This window comes from Stigmatopora argus, chromosome 4 (genome assembly GCF_051989625.1).
Source record: "Stigmatopora argus isolate UIUO_Sarg chromosome 4, RoL_Sarg_1.0, whole genome shotgun sequence".
Lineage (NCBI taxonomy): Eukaryota > Metazoa > Chordata > Actinopteri > Syngnathiformes > Syngnathidae > Stigmatopora > Stigmatopora argus.
In genome coordinates this window covers 15,585,092-15,611,832 of record NC_135390.1, presented here as the reverse complement: position 1 = coordinate 15,611,832, position 26,741 = coordinate 15,585,092, and the positions used below count along the sequence as shown (strand labels likewise).

At 40.9% G+C, this 26,741-nt stretch overlaps 2 protein-coding genes and 1 long non-coding RNA gene across 12 annotated transcripts in view; 1 reads left to right on the top strand and 2 right to left on the bottom strand.

The window, feature by feature from the left end:
- Window positions 1-7,256, bottom strand: part of arhgef1 (Rho guanine nucleotide exchange factor (GEF) 1) — a 29,598-nt gene extending 22,342 nt beyond the window's left edge. For all 4 annotated transcript variants that reach the window (XM_077598440.1, XM_077598441.1, XM_077598443.1 and 1 more), the window contains exons 1-2: window positions 7,150-7,256; window positions 5,925-5,960 (exon numbers count right to left, since the gene is read on the bottom strand). The gene's annotated coding sequence lies outside the window, so the exon portion shown is untranslated. The remainder of the gene's footprint in view (window positions 1-5,924; window positions 5,961-7,149) is intronic.
- Window positions 7,257-8,240: 984 nt separating this feature from the next.
- The window catches only part of erfl1 (Ets2 repressor factor like 1), a 97,537-nt gene continuing 79,036 nt past the window's right edge, over window positions 8,241-26,741 (bottom strand). For all 7 annotated transcript variants that reach the window (XM_077597947.1, XM_077597951.1, XM_077597946.1 and 4 more), the window contains 5 exons: window positions 17,932-18,005; window positions 15,881-16,115; window positions 14,289-14,466; window positions 11,877-12,006; window positions 8,241-10,344 (listed from right to left, as the gene is read on the bottom strand). In XM_077597947.1, coding sequence (XP_077454073.1) covers window positions 9,686-10,344; window positions 11,877-12,006; window positions 14,289-14,466; window positions 15,881-16,115; window positions 17,932-17,992 — 1,263 coding nt within the window. In that variant the 5' untranslated portion in view covers window positions 17,993-18,005 and the 3' untranslated portion in view covers window positions 8,241-9,685. The remainder of the gene's footprint in view (window positions 10,345-11,876; window positions 12,007-14,288; window positions 14,467-15,880; window positions 16,116-17,931; window positions 18,006-26,741) is intronic.
- Window positions 15,496-18,082, top strand: LOC144072717 (uncharacterized). The gene is made up of 4 exons (XR_013299912.1): window positions 15,496-15,534; window positions 16,030-16,194; window positions 17,069-17,151; window positions 17,890-18,082. It is a non-coding gene; the product is annotated as an uncharacterized LOC144072717 (long non-coding RNA).

The window sequence follows — 26,741 nt, the reverse complement described above, 5'->3', positions numbered from 1 at the left end:
AAATCAAATAAACATTGTTTTTAATGTTGCTTTTAATCGAGTCCTTTTAATCCATTTATAAAAAAAATCTAAATATTATATCTAAAATGGTCCGGCCCACATGAAATCGAGTTGACGTTAATGCGGCCCGCGAACCAACCCGAGTCTGACACCTTTGATGTAATGTAATGTATTTTTTGATACACCATTGAAGATGAGAATATTGTGAATTTGGTAAAAATTCTGTAAGAACATGAGATGCACTTATCTTTGACAGGCGGATTTATTGTACAGGTAGTCCTCGAGTTACAACCCAGTTCCATTCCTAAACTGGAGACGTAAGCCAAATTTCCTTGTGAATTGGATTTCACTGTTTAAGCCGAAATTTGCTTCAAAATACTAAGAATAATAAAAGTTAAAATATTACAAAAAAATAAATAATACATCAAAATAAAATTAAAAAAGATGCCATGCTTATCATTATAGTTGAGATGTGAATGAAGAGTTTAGCCTTTCAATGGTATATTTGCAACCGAAAGAGTGGACCACAACCAAATGGCAAAATTGACAACAATTGCTTGAATGGAGAGTTTAAAAGGAAACAAAGGCGCACACAGCTGTCAGACAGGCAATTTAAAAGTAACTCGCTCACGTTGAGGGGAAAAAATGAGGGGCAACAGAAAACATCTCTCACAAGTGCAGCTGTTTCCTGTCTCGTGCAGAGCGAGGGTTCTGCTCAGCGAACACGGTAGCGGAGCAAGCGCCAACTGCTGCTGCTGCCGCCGCACAGGCTCTTGTTTAGCCAAAAATTCTTACTGGAAGTACCTTGGCAGCCATTTTTTTTCCACAGTTGGTTAATCTTTGCTACGAAAGAGTAATAGGGTCCATTAAAAGTTGAAAAACAATTGCTCTGGTCAAAGTCATCTACTCAAGAAAATAGAAAAATAAAAAATTGAACAAAGGAGGAAAAAAAAAGTAAAAAGCCTTCCATCTCTGAAAAATCCAGAAAGGTCTGATGCAAGCACTGGAGACTATAAAAGGAATTTTCTTCTGCACTAGCTTGTAATGTCACTTTAGAAAGCACCCGGAGGGGACCAATACGGATTCCCCCCTGGGCCCGGGGGAGGGATGACCCTTTTGGGGATATGGCGGCCCCACTGACAAACGCGACACCCGCGTGCTCGCTGCTGTTGGTGAGCGCCACACAAAGGGCGAAGTTATCCCAGAAATCTCACCGCCGCTCCGACAGCCGGCAAACAACAAAGCGCGTGCCGTGGGGTCGCTCATGAGACACTGCATTAGGGATGCCTGTGCTGTTCCAAACAGCGCAAATACCAGAGGTCAATAAAAAAAATGAGAAAAATAAAACATAGTTGTGTGGAAATTCTAAGAATGCAGAGATGTACGTTCTGCCCTTGAAAAAGGGTGTACAGACGCTCCCGTACTTACGAACGCAATTGGTTCCGAGCGATTGTTCATAAGTTGAATTTGTTTGTAAGTTGATTCAGTGCTATATTTTGTATTATAATTTATGTTTAAGGCCGATATAAGTATATTGAAGGTTTCTATAAGTGCATTTGTATGTTTAAGGCTTGTATAAGTAACACGCATTGGTTTATACTGAAAAAAAAACATTTAATAAAATGGAGAGAATATGTACAGTACTGTAGAGAGAGAGAGAGAGATTTATGTATTAGAAACTGGCCAAAAGAAGCGACCTAAACGCTCACCATTTTATCACGCGCATCAAGCTTCGTTATTATTGCCACTCGTTTCAAATGAAATGGCTTGCCTCTTCCTTGCAACTCCCTCAATAGAAGCCTTTAGCTTTTTACCAACCATATTCAATATTGGATGCATGAGATATTTAATGATACAAATGAAAAAGGTTCTTTGCACACTGGAGATACATTCACGCACTTCCGCATTGCAACGAAGAAGGTAGATGCTGGGTGAGCTGAGCTCTCACAGCGCCAGGCGTCGGTATTAGCGGCGGAAAGAAGTACTACTCCGAAAAAGACGCGAAATACAAAATTGGACTTGCCAACATTTTTGGACTTAAACGCAATTTGCAGACATGTTCGTATGTACCGTTGTTCGTAAGTTGAATGTTCGTAAGTAGGGGAGCGTCTGTATATGTATGTGTGTGTGTGTGTGTGTGTGTGTGTGTGTGTGTGTATATATATATATATATATATATATATATATATACACACACACACACACACACACAATATATATATACACACACACACACACATATATACACCCACACATATATATATATATATATATATATTTTTTTTTTAAATACCGAACTGTATACCTCTTGTACAATCCCTAAAAAGGTCAACAACGTCAACAACTTACACACATGACATTGGAAATAAAAGATGAGCACAGTTGACTACATGTTTTTGAAAGGTAGTACAGTGGTACCTCGACCTACGATCACCTCGTGGTACGACGAAAATTTTGATCGAATAATTCGCCCGCGATACGATCAAAATTTCGAGATGCGAAATGAGGTGGCCATGACATGAGAGGCTGTTTAGGATTTTAGCGCACTGTCTTTTTTTGCCGCATCTCTTTCGTGTATCACAGATATCTACAAGCACTGAACGATTTATTCAGACGAGTTTCGACCAGGAAACACACAACGCGCATGCGCGGGCAAAAAGAGGGCTTTCTGGGTAATGAAGTATACTTGTACACACAACACCGCCCAATTTTAGTTATATTAAACACATTTTATTATTATTAAACCACTAGTTATGTGTTACTTTGTTAATAGATGGCGAATTAGAAGAAATAAAACATTTTTTCCAATCCAATATCCTGTTGTTGTTGTTTTTTTAGAGGGTTGGAACGAATTAATTTGTTTTTAGTTCATTTCAATGGGAAACGGCCGCTCGAGTTACGAAAAGCTCGACATACGATCTCGGTCTCGGAACGGATTACGATTGTATGTCGAGGTACCACTGTACCTGGGAAAAGTACTCTTGTACGATCCCTAAAAAGGTCAACAACGTAAACAACGTACACACGACATTGGAAATAAAAGATGAGCACAGTTGACTACATGTTTTTGAAAGGTAGTATGTTACAAAAGTACCACATATTCACATTAAAATGGTAAAAAGATGACTATATGTAGAGGAAAGTGTTCTCTGCATGGTTGACTAACCCTCCCTACCTTCCTCCTCCACTCTTGCCACCTCCAGTGCAAACAAACAAAGTACAGGCTTTTGTGCCAGCCCCCCCCAAACACACACTACTTAACCACAGTAAATGCATTCATGGCGAGCAGACAAGGGCCAATTATGTCATTTAACTAGCATTACGTGGCAGCTAACGCAAGATTACAGCTTAGCCCTTCTCTTTCTACATCACTTGGTTGCGCTGACATATTTATTGGCACGACTCCGCCGTTTCATTCCCGTTGCCCACCCGAGGTTTTCTAGGACTCCTGATTAGCCATTTTCACTTCTTTTTTCTCTTCCATCCAGAAAACATTTCACTCTCCCTCAACTCCGTGATCATCGACCCCCACTGCACTCTCAGAGCGCCCTCCCTTCTCTCTCTACATGGAGGTCACTAGCTCCATGGAAACATTTGATAGGCCAGGAGCCATCGACTGGCACGGATTGGCAGTTCCCGAAACCCGACGTCTAACTGTTTCCGTGTGTATGTGTGTAGAGGGCTAATTGCCGAGGCCAAACACACATACACCCCACTAGCATATGGGACACTGAGTCGTTTATTTGTAAGTCTGCTGCGTGTGTCTGGAGTTCATTTGGTTTTACATAGTGCCAACATAAAACACTGGATGCTGTTTTTGCAATCATGGCTGCTACATCGCTACGCTGGCCAAATGCCAAAACACAACATTTCTATGGCACGTGGAGAAAGTTGTGTTCAGGGGAACAAAATATTGATGTTTGGATGTATGCTTTTCATCCATACGGTCCAGGTCTTAAGTGATCATATTGATATTTTTGCAATCAGAACAGAAAAGATAGTAACACGCAGAAATGTACAGTATTTTTTGGGTCAAGTGAGTGAAAAAATGTATTTTCACTAGTTGTCTTTGAAGAACGATGGTACTCCATGTTTCTGCGATGGGTCACAGTCAATAAATGAATTGCTAAAGTCCTTCAGGCAAGTGCAACCATCATTCTACCTCAAACAGCACAAACGTATGCATCCATCCATGACATTATTTTGAATCTGTGGTATTTTCTATTCATCAGAAAATATCTACAGCTATCCGACCCTTTTCAAGGGCAGACCGTACATCTCTGCATTCTTACAATTTCCTCAGGAACGTAGAAGTGAAGCACTGCTCGTATTATTTCAACATGTATTCAGCAATGGATCTATCTCCTAGTCTTTGAAGGTTGAATTATGCCTTAAACTTACCACATTGGCATGACTAAACTTTCCTTTATTCCATTTGTACACAATTTGATCACAAATTGCGCTCTGTACTCTGTGTTGCGTCTCACTTTTAACATGGCGCAAGAACAAGAATAAACATCCAACCATAGAGTTGGGCTTTTTTTCCACCCTGATCTCCGATGAATTACTTCATTCTCGCCTGCTTCGAGACACTCTGGGACAGACGGGAGTAAGTCTTTCCATTTTCCTACTTGCCCAGAGTACCGAGTGAGATTGATGGACAAGTTAGATCCGTGCAATAAATGGAACAGGAAAAAGCAGGATAAAGCATTATGACTATTTAAGCATAGTAAGAACATTCGTGCGGTTGTTTGCATTAAAATGGAGCTTTAGCTCGTGAAAAAATTAAGTCTTTTGTCACGATGTCACAATTGCATAAATATCAACAAAATAACCCGATCCAGTGGCTCCACACAGTTTTTTTTAGTCCTATGACTCGAGGCCTCTTCACTACATGCAAATCATTTTCATGTGGAAATGAGAAGTCACGTTTAGCTGCAATTTGTTTTTTGCTAGGGGGACAAGGTCAGCATTCAATAACAGTGTTAACAGCTGATGGACTGTTTGATTATTCAACCGTAATATTATTCATAACTCCGAAAAGTTGCTGCTTGACGAGTCAAGGTAGCTTTGTGGGGGGTGGGAGAGGATTTGTAGTCCCTGCATTAATTTACATTACATTTTGAGACGCATTTAGCTTAGTTTTTTTCCATTGTCATTTTCATGACAAAATCTTTGAATATCATATAAAAATGAGCTTTTGACATTTTTTTTCAACTTAAAAAAAAAAGATGTTTTCCAAATATAATGTCACCCCCCCTCTTTAAAAAAAAACAATACTAAAAAGAGTGGAACTAAAACTTCTGAAGAAGCTTTCAACCTCGTACCTTCCTGATTGTAATTTTCAAAACCATGACTATTCTATAATAATACCAAACCTTTTGACCTCTCCAACCCAAATGAAAAAATGAACAAAATAAGAGGATAGCCTCCTTCAAAAATCTCCAAATAAGTGAATAATAAATTACCCCAATGTGTTGTCTTTATTTTCTGGATTTTGAGCAAATACAGGTTTTTATGTCTTCAACATATTCCCCTTATCAATATCCACTCAACTCCATCTTAGAACAAGAGCACCCGCCAGAGGGAGGTTAGTCGGTCATATCTCTGAGCCAACGGCGGAGACATTGCCGAATGCTGTTTATCTTAACGGCGGCCCGCGTTTTACACGCCGACCGGTGGTATAAACCCACCGCATAGGAGGCCAAGTGCAATGAAACAGGCAACATTCCTTTAAAAGGAAGAGGAGGTCGCCTTTGGGCGGCTCACAGGCCCGCACTTGTTGGGCCAGAGTTATTACAAGCTCGCCCTCGCGCCACCTTTGCGCGCTCACAGGAAGTTACAGTCATCACCAACATCTGAACTCAGAAGGAATCCAAACGACTAAACTGGGCAAAGATTAATGAAAGTGTGGACAAACTTACTATGGATGTTGTCAATCGTAGCTTCACTGTTGTTTCCTGAGAGCACACAAACAGTAGTGAAAATCATTGGCAATCAATAATAAGCAGACACAATATTGATCACGTCTCCATCTTTAACTAGGCCACACAGGACAACCATTTTATTTTGGAATCAGTCTAAATGTATATAAACAGAATGTTTGCAAACAGATGTTGTATACTATATATTTATATTATGGGGGTTGCATGTGTATAAAAAGCATTCTGGTTTTATTGTATTGTCAATCAAGTACACATTTATCAAACTAATTGGTAAGTAGTTATGCAGAAAATGATCTCATCTTGGCTTTTTGTCTCAATCTTAATTTTTAGTGAATGACTTTTTTTTTAAAAAAAGTTTCAGTATATCATATTGTCTCAAAGGAGCGACAAAACAATTACTGAAAAAAAGAAAAATAATAATTACTCTTTGGGGTAAAGTCAGTGTCACTCGGATTTTTATCACATTAATTTAAAATTCGCTTTACTAAATTCCCAATAAACACACCTTTCTAAAGATCACTTATTGTAAATTAAAAAAAAAAATCAACGCACTGGATTTGGGGGGGGGGGGGGGGGGTAACGTTTGGGAGAATAAAAATATTAATGAAAAATCCTTGACTTTATTTAGAATTGTGCCCAGGGTAAATACTCTGGCTGTCCCACGTCTGGCCCACTGAATTCACGTTTCACAGCAGTTTAGTTCTGCCACAGTGGGGCAGGCGTGATGATGAGGATGACGATGAGGACCTGTCGATCCCATAATATATAAAACACCCAAATATAATGAACATCCTGGCTCACAAAAAGCGTTTAGTTCCCAACTTTACCAAATCTGCTAATTCCGATTATTTTATGACATCTAATGCAACACATCGTTTGATCTCAAGCTCAACGACACTAGAACACACAAACGCCTTCCTGTACGATTTCCCACGCGTGACACACACCAATTTCTGTGCTCAATGGCATGAAAAGAGTAATTAAAACGCACTGTGGGGGTTGTTTTGAATAAAATAAAGCCGCCGCAGGAGGCGATGTAGTCCGGCGAGAGCCCCCTGGTCGGCGCAACGTTACACAGTGCTGGGGGATTTGTCGGACAAAAAAAACAAGTGGAAAAAAAAAAGCATCGCGGTCACCTATTAAGCACTTTTCTACAGGGACACAAACGCAGTTCATTGTGTATGTGCTAAAAATGATTACTTACCCGCAAAGAGGAAGAAAACGTCCGTTCGAGAGCCTGGATACGCTTTCGTGTTGAGAAAAGTTGTCGTGTGTCATCAAGTAAAGTGAAGTGAAGTGAGCAAAGGTGGGGGTGGGGGAAGGAGGGTCGAGAGGGGTGCTGTATTGCACGCGGAAGTACACGAAAAAACAGACTCAAAATGGAAAAAAAGTGATAACATTTTCAAGAAGTAATTTTATTTAGAATGTGTTTGAAAAATGAACAATCTTTAATGTTATTTAAAAGAAAAAAACACCGTGAACAACGCGCTTCCGCACTGTGTCACATGCTAAATAGTCCCCTGACTTTGCAAATAGTTGACTTTAGTGTAATTGATGTAACTATATATTTTTTACCACACAGTCTTATTGGGATGTACATAACACTTACAACCCAGTGTTTGAAATACCTCTATAGTTATTTGGGAATAAAGTGTCATCGTGTTAATAAACTTTCCCGTTAAGCCCAAACAACTTCGCTTAGGGTCAATGCCCCCCTTTTAACATTTACGCTACTGTTTAACCGTGAATGTCATTTGTTTGAAATACATAAGTTCGTATGTCAGTTTTTGACAGGTTAACTACCCATGATGAAGCCATAAAAGTATTTATTTACAGACATTTATTATGTCGCGACATAAAATCCACTGCGCTACTCTTAAAATCTTTTGAGGGCTTTTAGCACACCCTGCTGTACGAATAAAGACACGACAACTTTATTTTTAATGTGATTTTCTATCAGTGATTACATTAAAAAGCCGTCAATTTTACAATGTAAACATTATCCATTCATAATTAAAAATGTCAACTTAAAACAGCTTACTGTATATATACATTAAATAGTTCATTAAAAAGCTCACTATCTGCATTTATGATCAGCTCTCACATTTAATGAATCCTTTAAAAATTAATAAAAGATCAGATAAAGTCAAATTCAGCTAAATTAAAATAAGTTTCATTTTACAAAATAAAGAAGTCTATGTAGAAAGTTGACATACCGTACACCAAGACATGTTTGTCTGTTAAGAGCAAAACAACTAAAAAAGTGACAAGAACCATGTATCCAGAATAATTCAGTTTATTGCTTTGCAAGATATTCATTTTTTTCTCCCATGTGACCTCTTTACAATAAAACAAAGCATGTGAGATGTGTACACATACGCACACATACACATACAAGAAACAATATTTACAGCAGTTTGTGTCACATTAAAAACTTTACAATAAAGATTTCACTGGCCATGATGGACTACAATGTGGCTCATGTTTTCCCCTTTAAACTTGGGAACGGAATTTAAAAACAATACAAATCAAACATTTTTTAGCTTTACGTTGGATGAATGCTCATATAAAAATAAGCCTAGTAAGCATATTTTGTGCACCCAAAGGATCTACAGGGTGAACATTTTGGGTTAAAAAACAAGAAGGAAAAGAAAAAAGAACAAAGGTCACAATTACAAAAAAAAAAACTCCATTCCAATCGGCTGATTATAGAAAAACATCCTATGAATTGTTTAAAATTTTGATACACCTAAGCTTATAGCTTTATCCCAGTGACATGTTGAATTAAATAAGCAATTAAATCACTACAATACAGCTTTTCATTGGTGGTAATAATTAAATGTACACCATATTAAAATATATACACGCAAATATTACTATAAATTTTAAATGTCTGATCTTCTTTTCTTCCCTTTTTAAGCCCCATGATGTGCAAGAATATAAACAAAAGATACTAAGTTATTGAAAATAACGTAATGAAAAATGTGGCTTGAATGCGGTGTAATGAAATAAAACACACAAATGTTCTTATGCCATTCTTAAAGTGCTTGACATTTAGTTAAATTCAAAATAATGAAGACAAAATGAAATAAAATTAGGTTTTTAAACCACTCCAGTTAGGATTTAAATTAAAATAAATTTTAAACCAATAAATACTAGACAAAAGTGTCTTAATGTAGCTTGCATTAAAGTAAATGAATTTAAAAAATACATAAATAAATATTACAGGGAAATGTATGTAATATAAATAAATAAATTTATGAATACATTAAGACAAAAGTAAACAGAGGAAAACAATTGCACATTTAAATAAAGTTAAGTTACACTACTAGAAATGTGGTGTAAATTTAATACAAAATGAATGCAAACAATTAATCGCAGTAATAGATGCATCATTATCTCCACATCACTAAAATGTGGTTTAATAAAAAATAACAAACACCGAGCAGCAAAAAGAATACATACACGAGTAAAATGAGCAACAATTTCAAGCAAGGACTGTGACGGTAATTTCAAGAGAAATAGATAAATCACTCCACCAGGTGGCAGTATTGGCCCGTATCTTCTGTAGTCTGCAATTCGGAGCCATTCCTGTCGAGTTGATGATGCAAAATGCTTTTAATGGCGATTCTGTCCTACTGCGACAAGGGTCAGGGAAGTCATTGGTTTTCTGTAAAATGTCTGCTAAAGAGACCAGGACAAAAGGGGAGAAAATTAGATCAGTGGGCACCAAAGAAGTATTAGCTGTGGATCATTTTAAGAGTCTCTGTCTCCCTGTGGCGCTCGTGCAACATGACCGTAGGCGGCGGAGGTGGGCTGAGGGGTAACAGGCCCTTCAGAGGGTGGCTGTGGACGGGTGGCAGCAGGGGCGGGGCCACGGCTTTCTTCCCGTCCGGAACCACGTCCTTGGCAGAGTCGTGCTCGTTGTCCGAGCTGCAGTCACTCAGGTCGGTGATCTCCAGGTCCGAGTCCGACTCGGCGTCCCGTTTGACGGCGGCCCGTCTCTCCGAGGGGCTGTGGCGTCCCGACCCCAGGCCCGGGGTCGTGGCCCCGGCACGCTCCCCGCCCACGGGGGGGTCGCCGAGGTCCAGGCGGCCTAGCGAAAGGCTCCCCGGGAAGGGCGGCAGGCCGGGGCGGCCGGCCTGGGGCACCGACGCCCCCCTCTCGCCCTCGCCTGGGGGCAGCAGGCTGGAGAAAGGGTGCGGCAGTTGAGACAAGCCGCTTGGCAGGGGGCCGGGGTAGAACTGGGAAGGGTAGAGGGAGCCGGAGGGCAGTTTGGGGCAGTTGTTGAGGGAGAAAGCTCCTGGGAGGTAGGGGTTAAAGCCCCACGGGTAGTCGAAAGGTGGGCTGCGGGGGTACGCGCCCAGGAGGGACGGAGGTTTGGTGTAGCAGGGGGCACCTGGTGCACGGGACGACATGACAGAGGTCAATACTACACGGAAGGATAAAAAGGATCAAACATTAAACATGTTGAGTCATTATGCTAGCTGTGGACCACAACTACACACTACACCCCCAACCACCCTCAACTCCTTGAAGGCAATAGATAGACGTAAAGGGATTTGAACCGGAAGGACAGCAGTCAAGGATCGTTTTTCAGTGCCATTTTCACGTCTATGGCACCCAACAAATTCAACGTAATTCAACCGCCTTTAATTAAGCCATGTAAGAGTAGCATTTTTTTTATTTTTTTACATTTTTCATGAACGTATACTTCTGTTCCCTCACAACATTACCACTTAATTCTCATAAAATGTGTAGTTTTGCAGTTTTTTTATATTGCAACTTTTTTGGAAAATCTATGAAAATCCCACATGACTTTTTTCCTCTTTGAAATATGACTTTATTCTTCTCTTGATTTGTATTCATCTTACACTCTCTTTTTATATCAATAATGTTTTCTTTCAAAATTGGAAAATTGTTCATTTTCTATCACATCAATTTAAATCTCTTGATATTTTCTTCTTACTTTCTAAACTTTCTTCTCATAACAACTCCTTTGGACTAATAAAATGATACATTTGTTCTTCAAAATGTGCACCATTGCAATCTTTTTCCTCATAAAACTAAGTGCCATCATATTATGGTTCCCCCTGTTTTGAGTTACGAGTGAACAAAATATGCACTAGCGCGCTTTAAATTGCTGTAATAAACGCAAAACGTCTGAATTGGAGTGCTGGGATTTTCTTCAATTTTTTTCCACGACCAAACAAAAGCATCTTCTCCTCCCAGCACAGCCAGACTTCCTTCCAACTGCCAAGGAACTCAAACGCCCCACCTCCCCCCCAGCACCACCAGCCTGCTACGTTATTTACTATGCGGGCCTAATTTGACAGCGCCGAAGTGTGTGCGTGCGTGTGTGTGCCCGCGTGTGTTTGTGTGTAGCGGCAGTAGCTGGCAGACACATGAATATTGAATCAGTCAAACGGGCCTCTCTCACTTGCTTATGAAAACACAGTAATGGGCGCCCACAGGCCACAAACTGAAGCCTGCACCCTCAATTAGGGCCTTCCTGCCAGGGAAGGGATTAGGACGGCGGGGACACATGGGAGGGAGAGGGGAATAAGACCTGAGGACAAACTGTGGAGGATGAAGAAGAAGAGGAGGGAGGGGGTCTAGTTAGTGCATCTGTTTACACACACTTCCCGTCCTCCATCCCACTATTTCTGAATTTTGTGTAACCACGAGTGTGAGTGTCTGTGTGTGTGTGTGTGTATGTTTGTGGTCATGGATGCTGGGGTGACCTCACCTTCCTCCCTTCCTTGCTTCCTTTCACTTTTTTTGGCAATAAATATGTATAATTCACCAGCTAAGTGGGCCTCACCTCACTGTGTTGACTGCAGGCTGCCATCTTTCTTATTTCCTTTAATAGTAATTGAGCTACCGAGAGCAACAGTGGGCTAACTCTAGTTTTCTCGCAACTTTTCTCACCTGAACCAAGGAAAGGAAATGCGTCCAGTCGGAGTTTGTCTCCCTCCGGACCCGCCGGTGCGCTCCCTCGATCAAACAGGGAGGTGGATCGTGCCGAGTCTGGCAAGCGAGGGAACAGGGACTGGATGCCCTGTGTAGCCAGAAACAAGAAATGCACATCAAATGAGAAATATGTCAAGTTGCAAGCAATTACATGGGATTTTGTGAGCAGGAATACTGTATAATGAAGTCATGGATTATGACTTTTTAAATTTAGTATAATAGAGTTGTCATCTTAAAGTCTAAATTTTATCAGAAGAAAAAATCTTGAAAATAAAGTTGTAGTTTTCACTATATTAGATGTTGGAAAAAAAGTCCAAATATGCTAATAATTAAGTCAGACAGAAAAATTGATGTTTTACCGATAAAAAGGAATATACAACTTATATTATGAAAGTGAAGGTATAATTTATAGTGAATTTTTGACAGAATTCCCCCAAAAATTGTTTTTGTATAAAAACAATTGTTCCACAAAGAATTTTGAAAATAAATATGAATTTATAACTAACCATATTTAAATAACACCATAGTAAAAGTTCCAACAACAAAAAGAGAATCGTTGTGTAGACTTTTGAAATCAGCTGTGAATTTAACGAGTCAAATAGTGAGCAGTCAGAGAAATATCTCTACCATAACAACCGTATATTTGTTTTTCGCTAGTCGTTTGGCGATGGCGTTGCAGAAGCCCGTGCTCAAACCCGTCGTGTGTTGACAGCGGAGCGTCCTGCGGGAGTGACGCAAACGGCAACCGAGCTGAGGCAAGGACGGCTCTACAAAGGGCTGTCATGGGATCGGGGGCCTCATTTGAGGTTACAAAGGATAAGCGAATAGGAAAGCGGGAAGACGACTCGGCCTGGATCGAGGACGGACGGACGGTCGGGCGGGCGAGTGTCAGATCTGACGGGGTGACGCTCATTCAGGATATAGGGTGTAGAATACACCAGGGACGGGCAGACGAGGTGAAACAAATGGAACAGATGAACGTGGGGACAAAGGGGGGATTTGTGTCCCCCTTCTCCCCGGATCAATATCCCGTGTCACCCCGAGTTTGAAAGCTCCGCGAGCTGTGGGATCTGCGTTTGCTTAACAAACCGCATTAACGACCCGCGCCATTGATCTGATCTGACGCGACCCTGCTTTCATTTTCAATCGATGACACGCGGATACGCTGCCAAAGACGGGGATGAGCGAGAGGAGGGGATCATGTCGTCTTTGGGGTGCCCCCGGGGGTTAAGGACGGCCTAAAGCCGTCTCCTCGTGACCTTAAGCGCTGAGCAGGAAAGTGATGGATGACACCCTTACTGTATTTAGAAAACGGAAGCACTTTTTTATCAATTGCGGGCAAACTTGTTCGTAGATTTTCTCATGGATTGATAGCCTGAAAAGATCAAGTGGTACCTCAAACTTATGGAGTGTTTCTGATTCACAGTCATATATGTAGCATGTTTGTTTTCCCGAAAGGAAAAATATCACACAAACTAGGATTGCATTTCATCTTCGGCTTCTTTTGAAGTTTTCTGTTAGCATTTCTGATTTAAACTGTTTTGCTGATAACTCAAGGCGAAAACCGAACAAAACAATTGGAAAATTAAGGATGATAGCTCAAAAACACGTATATCACGATCAGTTTGGTTCCAAATGAAATGCAAATACAGCTAATTTTGTTATAAATGGTGATGAAATTTCAATTTTTTTGTCTTTGTTTGATCTCCTTGGAAAAATAGTTACTTTTTTTCCTAAAATTATTCATCAAAGGGCCTCACAATTACCAGTAATTTTGACTAAACTAAAACCAGTGAGTGATGACTAATGCATTTAATTAAATTCAAGGGTTAAGGAAATAATTTAAAAATGCAAATTCTTTAGAAAAAACATGTTGACCAGGATTAAAACATTGTCAGACAATTAATTTGGCCTTGTTTTGCTTGCTGAATAAATCCCAGATTTTAATTCTGATAAGCATTTCGACCCAAAATTTACAACATATTTTGTCGCTTTCTAATTGGGCAAAATGTTTAAGACGTAAAATTGATTTTTTAAGCTCAAGGTTTTTTGGAATCATCTTCAAACTTTTTAGTGTGTATTTTTTTCATGAAATAGTGACACAATTTATAAATATGTAGCAGCTTTAAAGTTAAGCCTCGCTCACTATTGGGAACAATTTTAATACATCCAGGAAAGGCTCGGCATGTACCTGTTAAATGAAACGGCAAAACCACATGACAGCAATCAATAGATTTTTGGTTTGAATTGAATACATTTTTGTAGTTAAAAAAAGCCTGACTGGTCTTGCCAATTTTTCCAAACTCCTTTCATGCTAACGAAGCTGCATGTAAAATGAGAGTTCAAATACAGGTGAAAGGTCTAAAGTACCTCCGGGGTGCAGTCGGGTGCGGTGGCCCCTCCGTTGAAATGATTCTGGGCCAGGAAGAACGGCGAGTTGGCCATGTCTAGGATGGGGTAATTGACCAAAACCACCTTGCTGAAGTTAAACTTGTACGTGAAGCGCTTCCCTTTGGTTTTGTGCAAAATGCGCTTGTTGTAGTAATACCTGCAACACAAGGGAAGCATTCCAATGAAAAGAATAAAAGGGAAAACTCATAACAACACCTGGGTTGAGGTTTTGAGAAATAAATCGGTGAACTACACTGCAGGCTGAGTGCTATATTCTCCTTTCCCACTGTTTTGAATCAATTTGGGTTGGAATACTTTAACTCAATACTCTGTGAGACATATTTAGTTTGATTTCCACGCTAGGAGACAAACATGAAATATTCTATTCAACGTCAGAAGTCTGAAATGTGTAAAGTGGAAATCTTCAAATTGGAAAATTCCAAAATAGACCGAAATTTACCCTCAAAGTGACACAGCTGTGTTTAGTTTGGATTTGACAAAAAAATTGCCAGAGTGAGAAGACGCCATACACAGAATAGAAAAATCAGATTCAATCAATTATAGAAATTGCTTTTCATCACTTAAAAACAACAACAACACTTTATTCAATGTTTTCAATCCAAAGTCAAGACTATGCAGATAAGTAGTAAGTCTATATAAGTCTAATATGTTACTTAAAACAGTGATTTTCAAATTGCAATAAATGGCCTTTCTCCAGAATCACAAAACTTTTCTTAATCTTGTACATTTGTGGTGTTTTTTTCCGTTTTCTTTTGTTCAGTTTTTTGGATGACAGTACTCGGAACACAAAAGCATGTTTTAGAACTATAGAGTTTAGTTATATTTAACTTTAAAGTCATGTACATTTGGATTTAATTGACTGAAATGTAGTTTGCATGACATCTTATGAAGATGAAAAAGGGACACCAAGGTAGGGTTTCAATTTTAGTTGTAAAATGGGGATTCATCTGTTTGAAAGAAAGCGGAGTGTTAAAAGGCCTCATTATGCACGTCATCAAGCCACACGGCGCACGTATGTGTCGCGTTTTGCTTGGTGTGGCAATCGTGCCGTGGCCTTTAATTGAGCAATTAAGTGAGGCTAATTACGAAGGCTAATTGTGGCCCCAGCCGATTCATAACAATTAGATTCTGACGACAACCCCCATTAAAAAAAGGCCATGGAGGAAGAAAGGAGGTGACGTGATGGTGGCTCAAGTTATTTATGGTAACCATGCATTGGAGGGGTGCTCGAGAAAGCGTTCCAACAAGTTAATTTAGAAATCCTTATCGACTTTGTTTACTAGGAAGATCCTCAGTCAACTTTCCATTAAGATGGCCGCCGATAAGGAGAAATTGAGGAATATTGACCTTCCTCCAAAATAGGTTCTAAACTTTATCTCGCTTTAGAATCACGTAAACATGAAAAATGTTCGAGCGGAAAAAAACAATAAACAATGTAACGTCTCGCAACTCGGCCAACTTGGAAATTGGTGAACTTGTAGGTTTGACATTTTAAATTGAGTGGTTAATCGAGATTATTGTGAAGGCAGAAAATGACATTAAATAAATACCTCAGCGCCCTGCTCAGCTTATCATAGTTCATATGAGGTTTACACTTCCGGATACCCCAGAGTCGGGCCACCTCGTCGGGGTCCTTGATGACAAACTCGCCGTAGTCGCCCTGCCACACGATCACGCCATTATACTCCTCCTTCTGCAGCAGTTCCAAGATGAAGTGCCACAACTGGATCTGCCGCGATCCGGGGCTGGACTCCGGCTTGTAGGCCCAGTCCGGGAAAGCGAACCCTGCGCAGGAGGAGACTGGTCGTTAATTCTGTTAATCGCCGCTGGGGACCGGAGGTCGCCGTCTGGATGAGCGATGAAGGTGACGGATGGTGTGTTTAATATCACAGCACTTGCCCTGAGCTACTTTAGCGTTCGCTCGTGCCCTCTAGGCTGCACAGATTGCTCAGGTGCGTGATGACAACACTCTGGGAGAGATGTGATTGATGCTGCAGCGCACGCGTGTGCACGTACACACGCACAAGCCTCAAAGCAGCCTGTTTGCACATCACACACACAGAGTCAAGTGTTTGTACTCATTGGACAATCAAAGTGAACATAAAGCTAGACCAGAGGGCAGATCCCTGCCAAGGATACTCTATGTTATAGATCAACATCAGTGGAGACTGCCCTGTCCTAAGAACGAAATAGAGCAGAAAACTGTGTTTTATATGGAATGTATTTTGTTGAGAGTAAATTGATAGTTTTTTGCTGATCTTTATGAAAGTTGCCTCGCAGCATGTGAACAAGCAATCATTTTGGTGACATGGTTAAAAAGATGAATCAGAATTTTATTTTATTTTTTTAATGATTTTTGGGGGGGGATAAATCATCCGCTCATGATGCTGCCCACCTCTGGTAAAATTGCCTATATCTTCAGTTAAACAGATTGTGCCATTCTACCATTTTAATTAATATTGTTTGAAAATATCATATATTCAACAAATGGTTCAGTTTTTTGTGTGTCCTGAAAAATCTGAAAAAATTACATGACTTTTATGACTATTTTAAGAGGGTGACCAAGTTTTAAAAAGAGCTTCAGAGGAAATCAAGGTTGTCAAAAGCTTCTGCAGTCATAAATCATGGTGGGCTCCTTTGGGCCACCTAAATAGAGTCTAATGCAGAATTGAAAACATTCAGAGACAGTCACAATTTTGTCAGCTAACTATGCTGCAGTGACATTTGTGTTTTCACAGAGAGTAATGACGGACCTGTGACCTAGAAATGACACCGCCTTCAGCTGCTATGCAGATGTGTGAAGACTACGAAAATGTCTCAGGTCAGGCTCTACAAGTTGCTTTTGGGCTAAGAATGTCAGAAAGAATCAGACAGAGGATATCAACCTGTTTCCCGTTGCAAAATTTTGGTTTTGTGAATTACACGGGGTAATAGAAATGCAGCTATTGCCTCGAATTTTGTTCTTTAAATACACAATGCTACCTTTACGCCTCTCAATGGCATTTTGCATTATTTCTCAGGGTACTCGGACGTTAGGTCGAAAGACGTTTGGTTCCCGGACGTTTGGTCGCCGGGTTGTTACTGTTGAAACCAGCTCTCAAAATTATAATCATGAGAGAGCGAGAGAGAGTGAGTTTAATATCTAAATATCTAATATCAAAATATCAACAGTAAACTCTGTCATAATTTGACAGCAAGCGAACCCGGCGACCAAACGTCCGTTCTACCAAACGTCCGTTCGACCAAACGTCCGGTCGACCAAACGTCCGGTCGACCAAACGTCCGGTCGACCAAACGTCCGGTCGACCAAACGTCCGGTCGACCAAACGTCCGGTCGACCAAACGTCCGGTCGACCAAACGTCCGGTCGACCAAACGTCCGGTCGACCAAACGTCCGGTCGACCAAACGTCCGGTCGACCAAACGTCTTTCGACGAAACGTCCGGTCACGGTTTCTCAGCAGTAAGCTAGGCGGCTTTTGAGAGTCCTTGTTTGATCAAAGGTTTTTTTGTGAATGGATTATAGCAGTCATTTGTCTTGTTATTTTGATGATGTTTCAGGGTTTCCAAAGATTACACTAGGTGAGTAGTTTGAGTACCCACCTGGCGTCCAGAGTGCTGGCACTGGAGGGAGAAGCAGATCGCTGACGCAGTTACAGTCCATGCCTCTGCAACACCTGTCAAGCAAACACAAAGACACTCGTAAGCTGAGGGCCTTTTTTTCCGAGGTATTAAATGCGGACGAGACGCACGTAGGCCGAAGGACGCAGGCGGCGCGGATTCCGAAACGTGCCTCGTATTGATGCGTAACGGGGCAAGGTAATATTTCGTGTAAATACGCTGATGTTTGATGGATGCGATCCTGCACAGCCACCTGAGGCTGAGCGTGATGCAATGCAGTGGACATCCACGCCGCCCACATATAAAAAAAGCATTGGTGCACTTGAAGAGCACGTTAAAGTTTAATTTGACTTAATCAGACAGGATTTTTCCAGTATTTTGGCGCAAAAGTATGGGCGAATTATACGTAAAAGTTTGATGCGTTTTTGTGGAGTCGATACCTATTACAAATACTGCATCATGTTCAATATGCCGAGAGGAACATTTGGAGTCGGAGAGGTTTTTGTTGAACTTGCAAAAATGTGGAAAAGAAGAAATATAAAGTAGCTGGAAACACTGTAAGCCAATATATATATAAAAAAATACTAAAAGATGTGTACATAGTATGTAAAAAATGCTAGTAAAGCTTTAAAATTAACCTAAAATGGAAATAATAGAGAAAAATTGAGCCTTTTTTGAAGAATGTGTTCTTTATGTACATGATTTTGTTTCAAGAATAGGAATTAAACAAAATCATTTATTAGTCTTGTGCTTAAAAAGCCCCCATAAAATTACACAATGTTCCAAGCCAGACTTTCAAAGAGCTGTTTTTGTAACATTAAAACATTTAATGGCAAATTTCTAACTTTGAGTGATTTTTTAACAATGGAAAATTGCCATAAGATCTTCCACGACTTTCTCTTTTCCTTTCATTCTGTCACAACATTTTTTTCATGTATCCTTACACCACTTAAATATGATTGGCTTCCCCCCTTCATTCCAATGCAGACCTGCTATTTTCCTAATCTTCACTGATTACTGTCTCAACAAAAAAAGTCTGAATCTTTCGGTACCATTGACAAATTAGTTTGTCACTTGCAGACTTCCAATCCATTTGAAATAAAAGTCTATCGCCATCAATAACGGTCAATGAGTTCATTCATTTTGAACAGCACATTCATTTTCATAGCACTACCATGAAAATTCCGGTGAGAGCAGATACCAAAGAGTAACAGTTGAATTCCAATTAGGAGTTTTTTTTAAATAGATGCCAGCAGGTCTAAATGAGGTAGGGGTTGTTAGCCCATGTAAATCTGTGAAATGCTAATGATAATACTAACGATGCTGCGAGCAGGAGGATTTGGGGTGGCGCTTGTGTCGGCACACGGCGACTTTTCATCGGGCTTGTTTTACAAAAGATCACATGAAGAACAAGAAAAATGCCCTTGCCGCTGCTTCTTCCACCGCCGCACTTCTTTTTTGCCATCTTTAATGTTGCCCTCTGCCTCCCTGCCTTCGCTCTTCTTCTTCTGCTGCTCTTCTGACTCTATTTAATTATGCTCTGTGAATTTGGGATTTTTCCCTCCAGCATTGAAATAGAACGTGAATTATTAAGGTGTGTTTGTATAAATTATTATTGCTAACTCCAGGCACTTCTCTCTCACTCTCACTCTCTCTCTATTTCTCTCTCTTTTGAGAGAGACTCCCTTTCTCGCCTCGCTGCTGGCCTTTGGATGGTAGGAGCTCTGCCACTCGCTAGCTTTATCTGTCGTGCTTTCACCCCATTCCCTTCTGTGTTTAGATATATTTCTCTTTTTTGGGGGCTTCTTTTTACCCATTCATCTTAACATTGATTATTAATTTCCCCACGCCTCTTTCTGTGTTGTGCTGTCCAATAATCAGTGACCTTGCTGTGATTCAAATTGATGCAGATTTTCCCAGCAAATGGCTCACAATCAATTCAACCCTAATTTTTTTGCCTTTGAACCGAACTTGCATGTTTTTTAAAAGGTGGGAAGAAGATGCAATATCCAGAAAAAACAGGAGGGATAAACTCTGTTCAAAATATGCCAAAATTATACATAACCAAATATGAGTTCAGATAGGCAACAAAAGAAGCATTTTCAAGCAGTTTCCTTTATGAAGAAACTGTCCCAGAAAGCAACACTTCAGGTCAAGGTTTTGTCAGTCAGTTTTAAAAAAAAGTTGAAGTTTGCACACCCTGGGAGCCATTTTACTCCTCATTTTCACACAGCAACCACAACTGGAGGCCGAAATGTGGCCTGTTACTCGGCCCTTTATTAAAATTCCGCTCTCCAACAAGCTCGCTGCCTTGAACTAAAAAACTACACTCTCCATCTGAGGTCGAAAGATACATTGGCAACCTCCCGGCAGGCGGCGGGTCATCACTACAGCATCGAGCTTTTCATATTCCGCGTTTCTCTTCCTCCTCGGATTCAGTCAGGATTTGGCGGCTTTTGGCGCAGGTGAATCCTCCCTTTATGGCGTCCACCTATCCCGTGTCTCCTCTGCCTCTCTCGGAGCCCCACCCACTGTTCTCGCGCCGCCCCTCGGTATGTTTTGCGTCGCCGCAGTAATTTTCCGTTTGATTTCGGAGGTAATGCATTTTTTACAAATCAAAGAGGAAGCACGGCGACCCCCCTTTCTCCTCCATCCATCCCTCACCGCCTCTGCCGCCCACCTCAACCCCCTCAGCTCCCCGCCCTGGGCCAGAGAGGAGATAAAGGAGCCCCCATCATTTCCTTGTTAGTTTTGATTTGGGCAGTGGAGGGCTTTCAAGTTCCCCCCCATCACCCCCAGAAACATTATAACTAGCAGCCCAGGGAATAGCCCTGCTCGTGCACGCTTGCGCCTACTCGCATTCACTTTTACACACACAGCATACACACAGGTTGGAAGTGTACAGCAGGATACAAATGCGCAGGTATTCAGGTAACCGACACAAATAAAGACATAGAGCCCATCGATAGTGACTGAATCAATACGGCCAGAGAGCACTTTGTTTTGCTAAAAAAGACGTTGGCGCGCTGATAAAAGAGCACAAAAGCAAGAGGCGCTTTATGGAGGAGAGGGCATCGAGGATGGTGGACTCCAAACAAAAGGAGGCTTTCTCAACTCCTGATGATGGATCACACGTTGACAACGCACTAAACACCCGGGGTGAGGAACCGACAGCACCGTAGGCAAAAATCACCCTACTTCCACGTTTCATCCGGTCCACCATGTGATACTAAAAACAAATAAAACCACAGAGGGAGATCTGTATAAATAGATTTGCCAATTCGAAGAATTTTCAAAGTTGGAGACTATCACAGGAAATACATGAGAATTTATTGGAAGTAACCTGAAACTTGGATTTTAATTGGGAATTTGAATCTGTTTTAGGAAAATATTTTATTGTATTGTAGCCACCTGATGGTGTAGTGCAAGGGTGTCAAACTCGGGTTCGTTCGCGGGCCACATTAACGTCAACTTGATTTCATGAGGGCTGGACCATTTTAGATATAATATTTAGATTTTTTTTATATAAATGGATTAAAAGAACTGGATTAAAAGCCCTGAATATTCAGTTTTTTTATAGATCTAAAACAATGTTTATTTTAGCTTTTTTTAAAACTATTTTTAGATTTTACAAAAATATTTTTGAACTAAAAACACAGAAAAAAATTGATTAAAAAATTACAATTATTGATTTAAAAGGGGGAAAAAATCAGGAAATTTAATATACATCTATACTCTTCATATAAATTTGATCGTAAAACAGAAAGTCGGCACTCATGATTTACTTTCCCGGGCCACACAAAATGATGCGGCGGGCCAGATCTGGCCCCCAGGGTGCCACTTTGACACATGTGGTGTAGTGGTTCACTTGTCTGACTGTGAGCAGCCTGGGATCGGTTACCGCTCAGTGGCGATGCGAATGTGAGTGTGAATAGCGAGGATAGGCTCCAGCACCCCCTGCAACCCTGACTAGAATAAGCGGTGTTGAAAATGAACAAATTAATATTATTGTATAGTATAATCACGATGAAAGCAACAAAATGCTGTGATGTCTTGACTTAAGAGTGCCACAACTATTTCGAGCTACAAGCCATTTTTTGGTTGAAGTAAAACAAAACTGAGTGATGAGGAGAAAAATCTGAAAAAAATATTACATCTGTTTTTATGCTATTTGGTTGCTCCACATTATTATTTCAGAAAAAAAAACTTTTGTAAGCTGTAGTCTTGCTGTTTGTTTGAAAAAGTGGGCTCTATGGATGTGAGGTTAGTGGGCCAGTGGTTTTAAGTGACTATACTGAAAATGGCTAAGGTCTGGCACTTGGGCAACAATATGCTTATTGCTGTCAAAACAAGCGAGCCCTCCACCCAGCTTTTCTTTTCTTGTCTCTCACTCCATCTTTCCTTTCCCCTCTCTCTGGTTAGCTCTGACACACTGCCGCGCCTCAGGCTGCCACAACACAACGACTGGGCGATGGGAGTTTGTTAGACGCGAGTTGGAGGAGGAGGTTGCGGTCCTTCTACATTGGGAAATTTCACATTTGCAAAGGCAAATTGTGTTTGGTATTTTGTTTAAATTTGACTATATTTGGAATATGTTGATTTTCAATAAAAGATTCCCAAATGATCATTTAAAATTGTGCGAACCCCTGTGCTGTAGTCATTTACGACCACGGCCAAAGTTATCTTGGATGGACTCCAGTACACCCACCACACTAACAAGAACAAGCAGCAATAATAAAAAATATTGCCTGATGGACGTTTACAAGTCAGTGACTCCATTCTTGTTTGTTGACTAAAACAACATCAGGTCCAACCAAGAGAACACTGAAAGAACAATAACATGAAGGAGATAGGACCGTACATTGTGTCAATTTGCCACTATTACTGTCTACCCAGGAAGTAGGTTAATGTTGTTAAACAAAAACAAAGATGTTGATTTCAAGATTTTAAACATTGAGTCAGGTTCAATTGACCTGATAAGGGATGACCCTTTCATGCCTGAACTATGACTTCTTTCGGTAACACATTTAACTCTCTGCTGATTTGCTGACTCTTCTAAACTCCCTGTGAAATATGCCAATGCAACTCAGCTAATCTAAAAATTTGGGATAGCACTATTCCGTATATTTTACAAAATTATAATTGTTACTACTGACATTATATAAATGGTGAAAAGGTGCATGCTATTCACAAGGTAAAGATCCCGACACTGCCTATCGTAACGCCCAACAAATTTTGAAAAGCAGGTGAGTGGCTGGAGAGGGTTCAGATGTATTAGTATTACATGGGACGGAATGGTGGAGTGGGGACTGTGGGGTAGACTAAAAAATAAATAAATAAGGAAAAAGACTGGGGTAGTAAGAGGATGAAGAAGAAAGTATCAATCGATAGGGTTAAATTATTCATCGTCATTAATTATCGATCGCTCTTCGTTGCCGGGACTCGTCCGCCTCGCGCCAGAGTTGAAAGGCGGGAAAGCGGGCTTTATTAAAACCGGCTCGGGCCTCATTGTTTCATGTCCCGCGGCTAAAAAAAAAAAAAGGAAAAAAAATCAGCGCTAGAGTTCAGTTTGGCCTGAGCTATCACTATCACACTGTGCTCGTTCTTGGGGGCTCGACGCGCGCGTGCACGCCATGGACGGCGGCGTCGAGCTCAGATCGATCAGGGATCAATGGCTCGCGCGGACTAATAGCCCTAGAGCGCCTTTGATCTCACGGATGAGAGATCAAAAAACGTCCGCGGGAGCGACGCAGTTAGCTGACCTTCGCGCGTACTGGTGAATTTTTCGGGGCTGATGTTGGTTTGGCTAAGCCAGGAAACAAATTACCGTATTTTCCGCACCAAAGCTGGCTGTGCGCCTTATAATCCGATGTACCTTATATATGGATCAATATTGGTTAATCATTTTATAAAATTCCCTTTAGCACAGCTCCATCTTGTTGATGTATAACACAATCCCCTATTACTCCTACTACTATTACTACTACTACTACTACTAGAAGTATGGAAAACAGCAAGAGTACAATACAGGAGTCAACCGAAGTGATGAAAGACTAGTACATAGCGTTCCATGGGTAACTTCTCACAGTCATGAGGTTCAGGGTTCAATTCTGGGTCATTACCTTTTACTGCCCAGAAGATCATTGGCTGCTCTCTGCCCTCACTGGATGACATTGCCAGCCCTCGCTACCTCAGCAGAGCCAGGAACATTGTCAGGGACCAATACCACCCTGGTCACAACCTGTTCTAGCTACTGCCCTCTGGCAGACGCTACAGGTCTCACAAAGCATGGACAAATAGACTTAAGGACAGTTTTTTCCCACGGCCATCAGGACTCTGAACTCGAGTTAGCACGACACATAATCCCTTCTGTGCGATAACTTTGGGGTGTGCAATAACAATGTGCAATATCTTTGAAATCTGTGCAATATTTTAGAATCCTGTGCAATATTTTAGAATTCTTTGCAATATTTTAGAATCCTGTGCAATATTTTAGAATCCTGTGCAATATTTTAGAATTCTGTGCAATATTTTAGAATTCACCTAGCCGGGATGTGACTTTTTATACTTTTATACAACTATTTATGTTTTTTTTTTACTGGGAAAACACACTTTGAAAAGCTTGGAGTAGCACCACCAATTTCGTTATACGCAGCTGTGTATGATGACAATAAAGGCTTTTGAATTTGAAAATTGAATTTGAATTCTCCATTACGGCACATCATTTCCTTATTTTTGTACCTCACTCCAGTTCCAGTTATTTGGGAAAACATCGACAACACAGATTGGCCCAAATATGGACTAGGCTATCTTCTGGAAATCCCGTTGGCAGATGTCCATTTTATATCTAACTGATCTGCCAAAAGGGGCCTTCCGTGATATGATAGCTTGAAAACGTAGAGGAAAAAGACTGTATTTGTCACTCCAATCAAATCCTGCCTTAACATGCCCTCGCCACACACACGCACAGTTCAAACAATGAGAAAACAAGGGAACCATCTGTTGTTTCCTTGGAACAGATGAGTGTCCCGTGGGCTCAACTTCACGCTTGTAGAGAATTGTGTGGTTGTGTGTTTGAGGAAGAGAGCTTGTTTTAGCATCAATGGAACAGGTTGTCACCTCAATTTTTCTTTTAAGTAGAAGCTTAGACACTTTTTTTTAATCTTAACAACAATTACAAAGTCAAATTAATAGATCATTAAAATAGAAAAACTGTCAAGAAAAATAACACTTCATCTCATCTCCTTGGAACATGAATGGTGTCAAACCCATAGTTCAGAGGTCACATTCACACTGCGATTTGACCTCCCCTGGTCAAAGAAAATAACAATATTCACATAATTTTCCTCAAAATTGATGACAACACTGACCTGGAGTCATGATTTTTAAGCAAATGGACAACGTGAAACAAAAATATACTATTGCCAATGCATTATTCTGCTTTTTTATTTTATTTTTAACACATCTAGCCATTAAGAGAGGCATGGTACTGTCCAGAGAATGCGATGAAATGCCTTTTCTGGGCCATGTTGAAATCTAAAGTGGTGCCGCGCAGACACAAACAGACGCCCAAGTGCGTGCGCAAGAACATACACACTTAGGACCCCATTGCGTTGGCCTCTCTAGTCACCCAGTTACTCCCTCTATCGCTCTCAGTTCCCGAATTAACCACTCAAGAAGTCACCACTGACTCAATCAATAGCTCATACATAAAACCTGCGATAATCGCTCCCTGTGCATGTCTGTCTCACCCTCCTCCTCCTCCTCCTCCTTGCGACTGCTCATTTTCGACTGTTCCCTTCCTTTTTAAAAATGATTACCGTATTTTTCGGAAATAAGCCACACAGTATACATCGCACCAGCCATATTTTGCAAAATGAAAAGGAAAAAAATAGACAGAAGTCGGGAGGGCCATTTTCTATATTATCAGAAAGCAACAACAATCATACGTTAAAGTAACAATGTGGTAAAATTGGCAGCTGTTATCCCCACAAGAATTAAAACAGCTGACAATTGGCAGTAGGAAGAGTACACCATGAATTGGGTGCCAACCAATCACAGGGCACAATTAGACAAATGACAAGTCCCCTATGCACTCATACCTCCGGACAATTTGAAAAACTGAGCACCCGGAGAAAACCCACACATGCAGGGGTAGAACATGCAAATTCTGCTTGATTTCAGAACTGTGAGGCAGAGGTTCTAACCACTCTGAAAAAATTTAAGCAATGGTTTGCAGTCAACACAAGAGCGATTATGCATTTGTTCAATGTTTTCCAAATGATCAATTCTATATAAACTGGGTTTATTTCATTTCATTTTCATCTTCTGAACTGCTTTATCTCCATTAGGGTCGGGGGTGCTGGAGCCCATCCCAGCTGACTTCGGGCCAGAGGCAGGGGCCACCCTGAATTGGTGGCCAACCAATCACAGGGCACAAGGAGACAAACAACCTTTCACGCTCACATTCATACCTAAGGGAAATTTAGAGTGTCAAATCAGCCTACCATGCATGTCTTTGGAATGTGGGAGGAAACCGGAGTTCCCGGAGAAAACCCACACAGGCACGGGGAGAACATGCAAACTCCACACAGGTGGACCGACCTGGATTTGAACCCAAGCCTCCCACTGTGAGGCCGACACGCTAACCACTCACCCATCGGGCCGCCAAACTGGGTTTTTTCTTTTTATCGTAAAAGCACATTGGAACGGAGGAAAACCATGATGATTATGTTGTCATTTCTGGTGTTTTTACACCTTCTTTCCCACACACGTCTATCAAGGCAGCAACA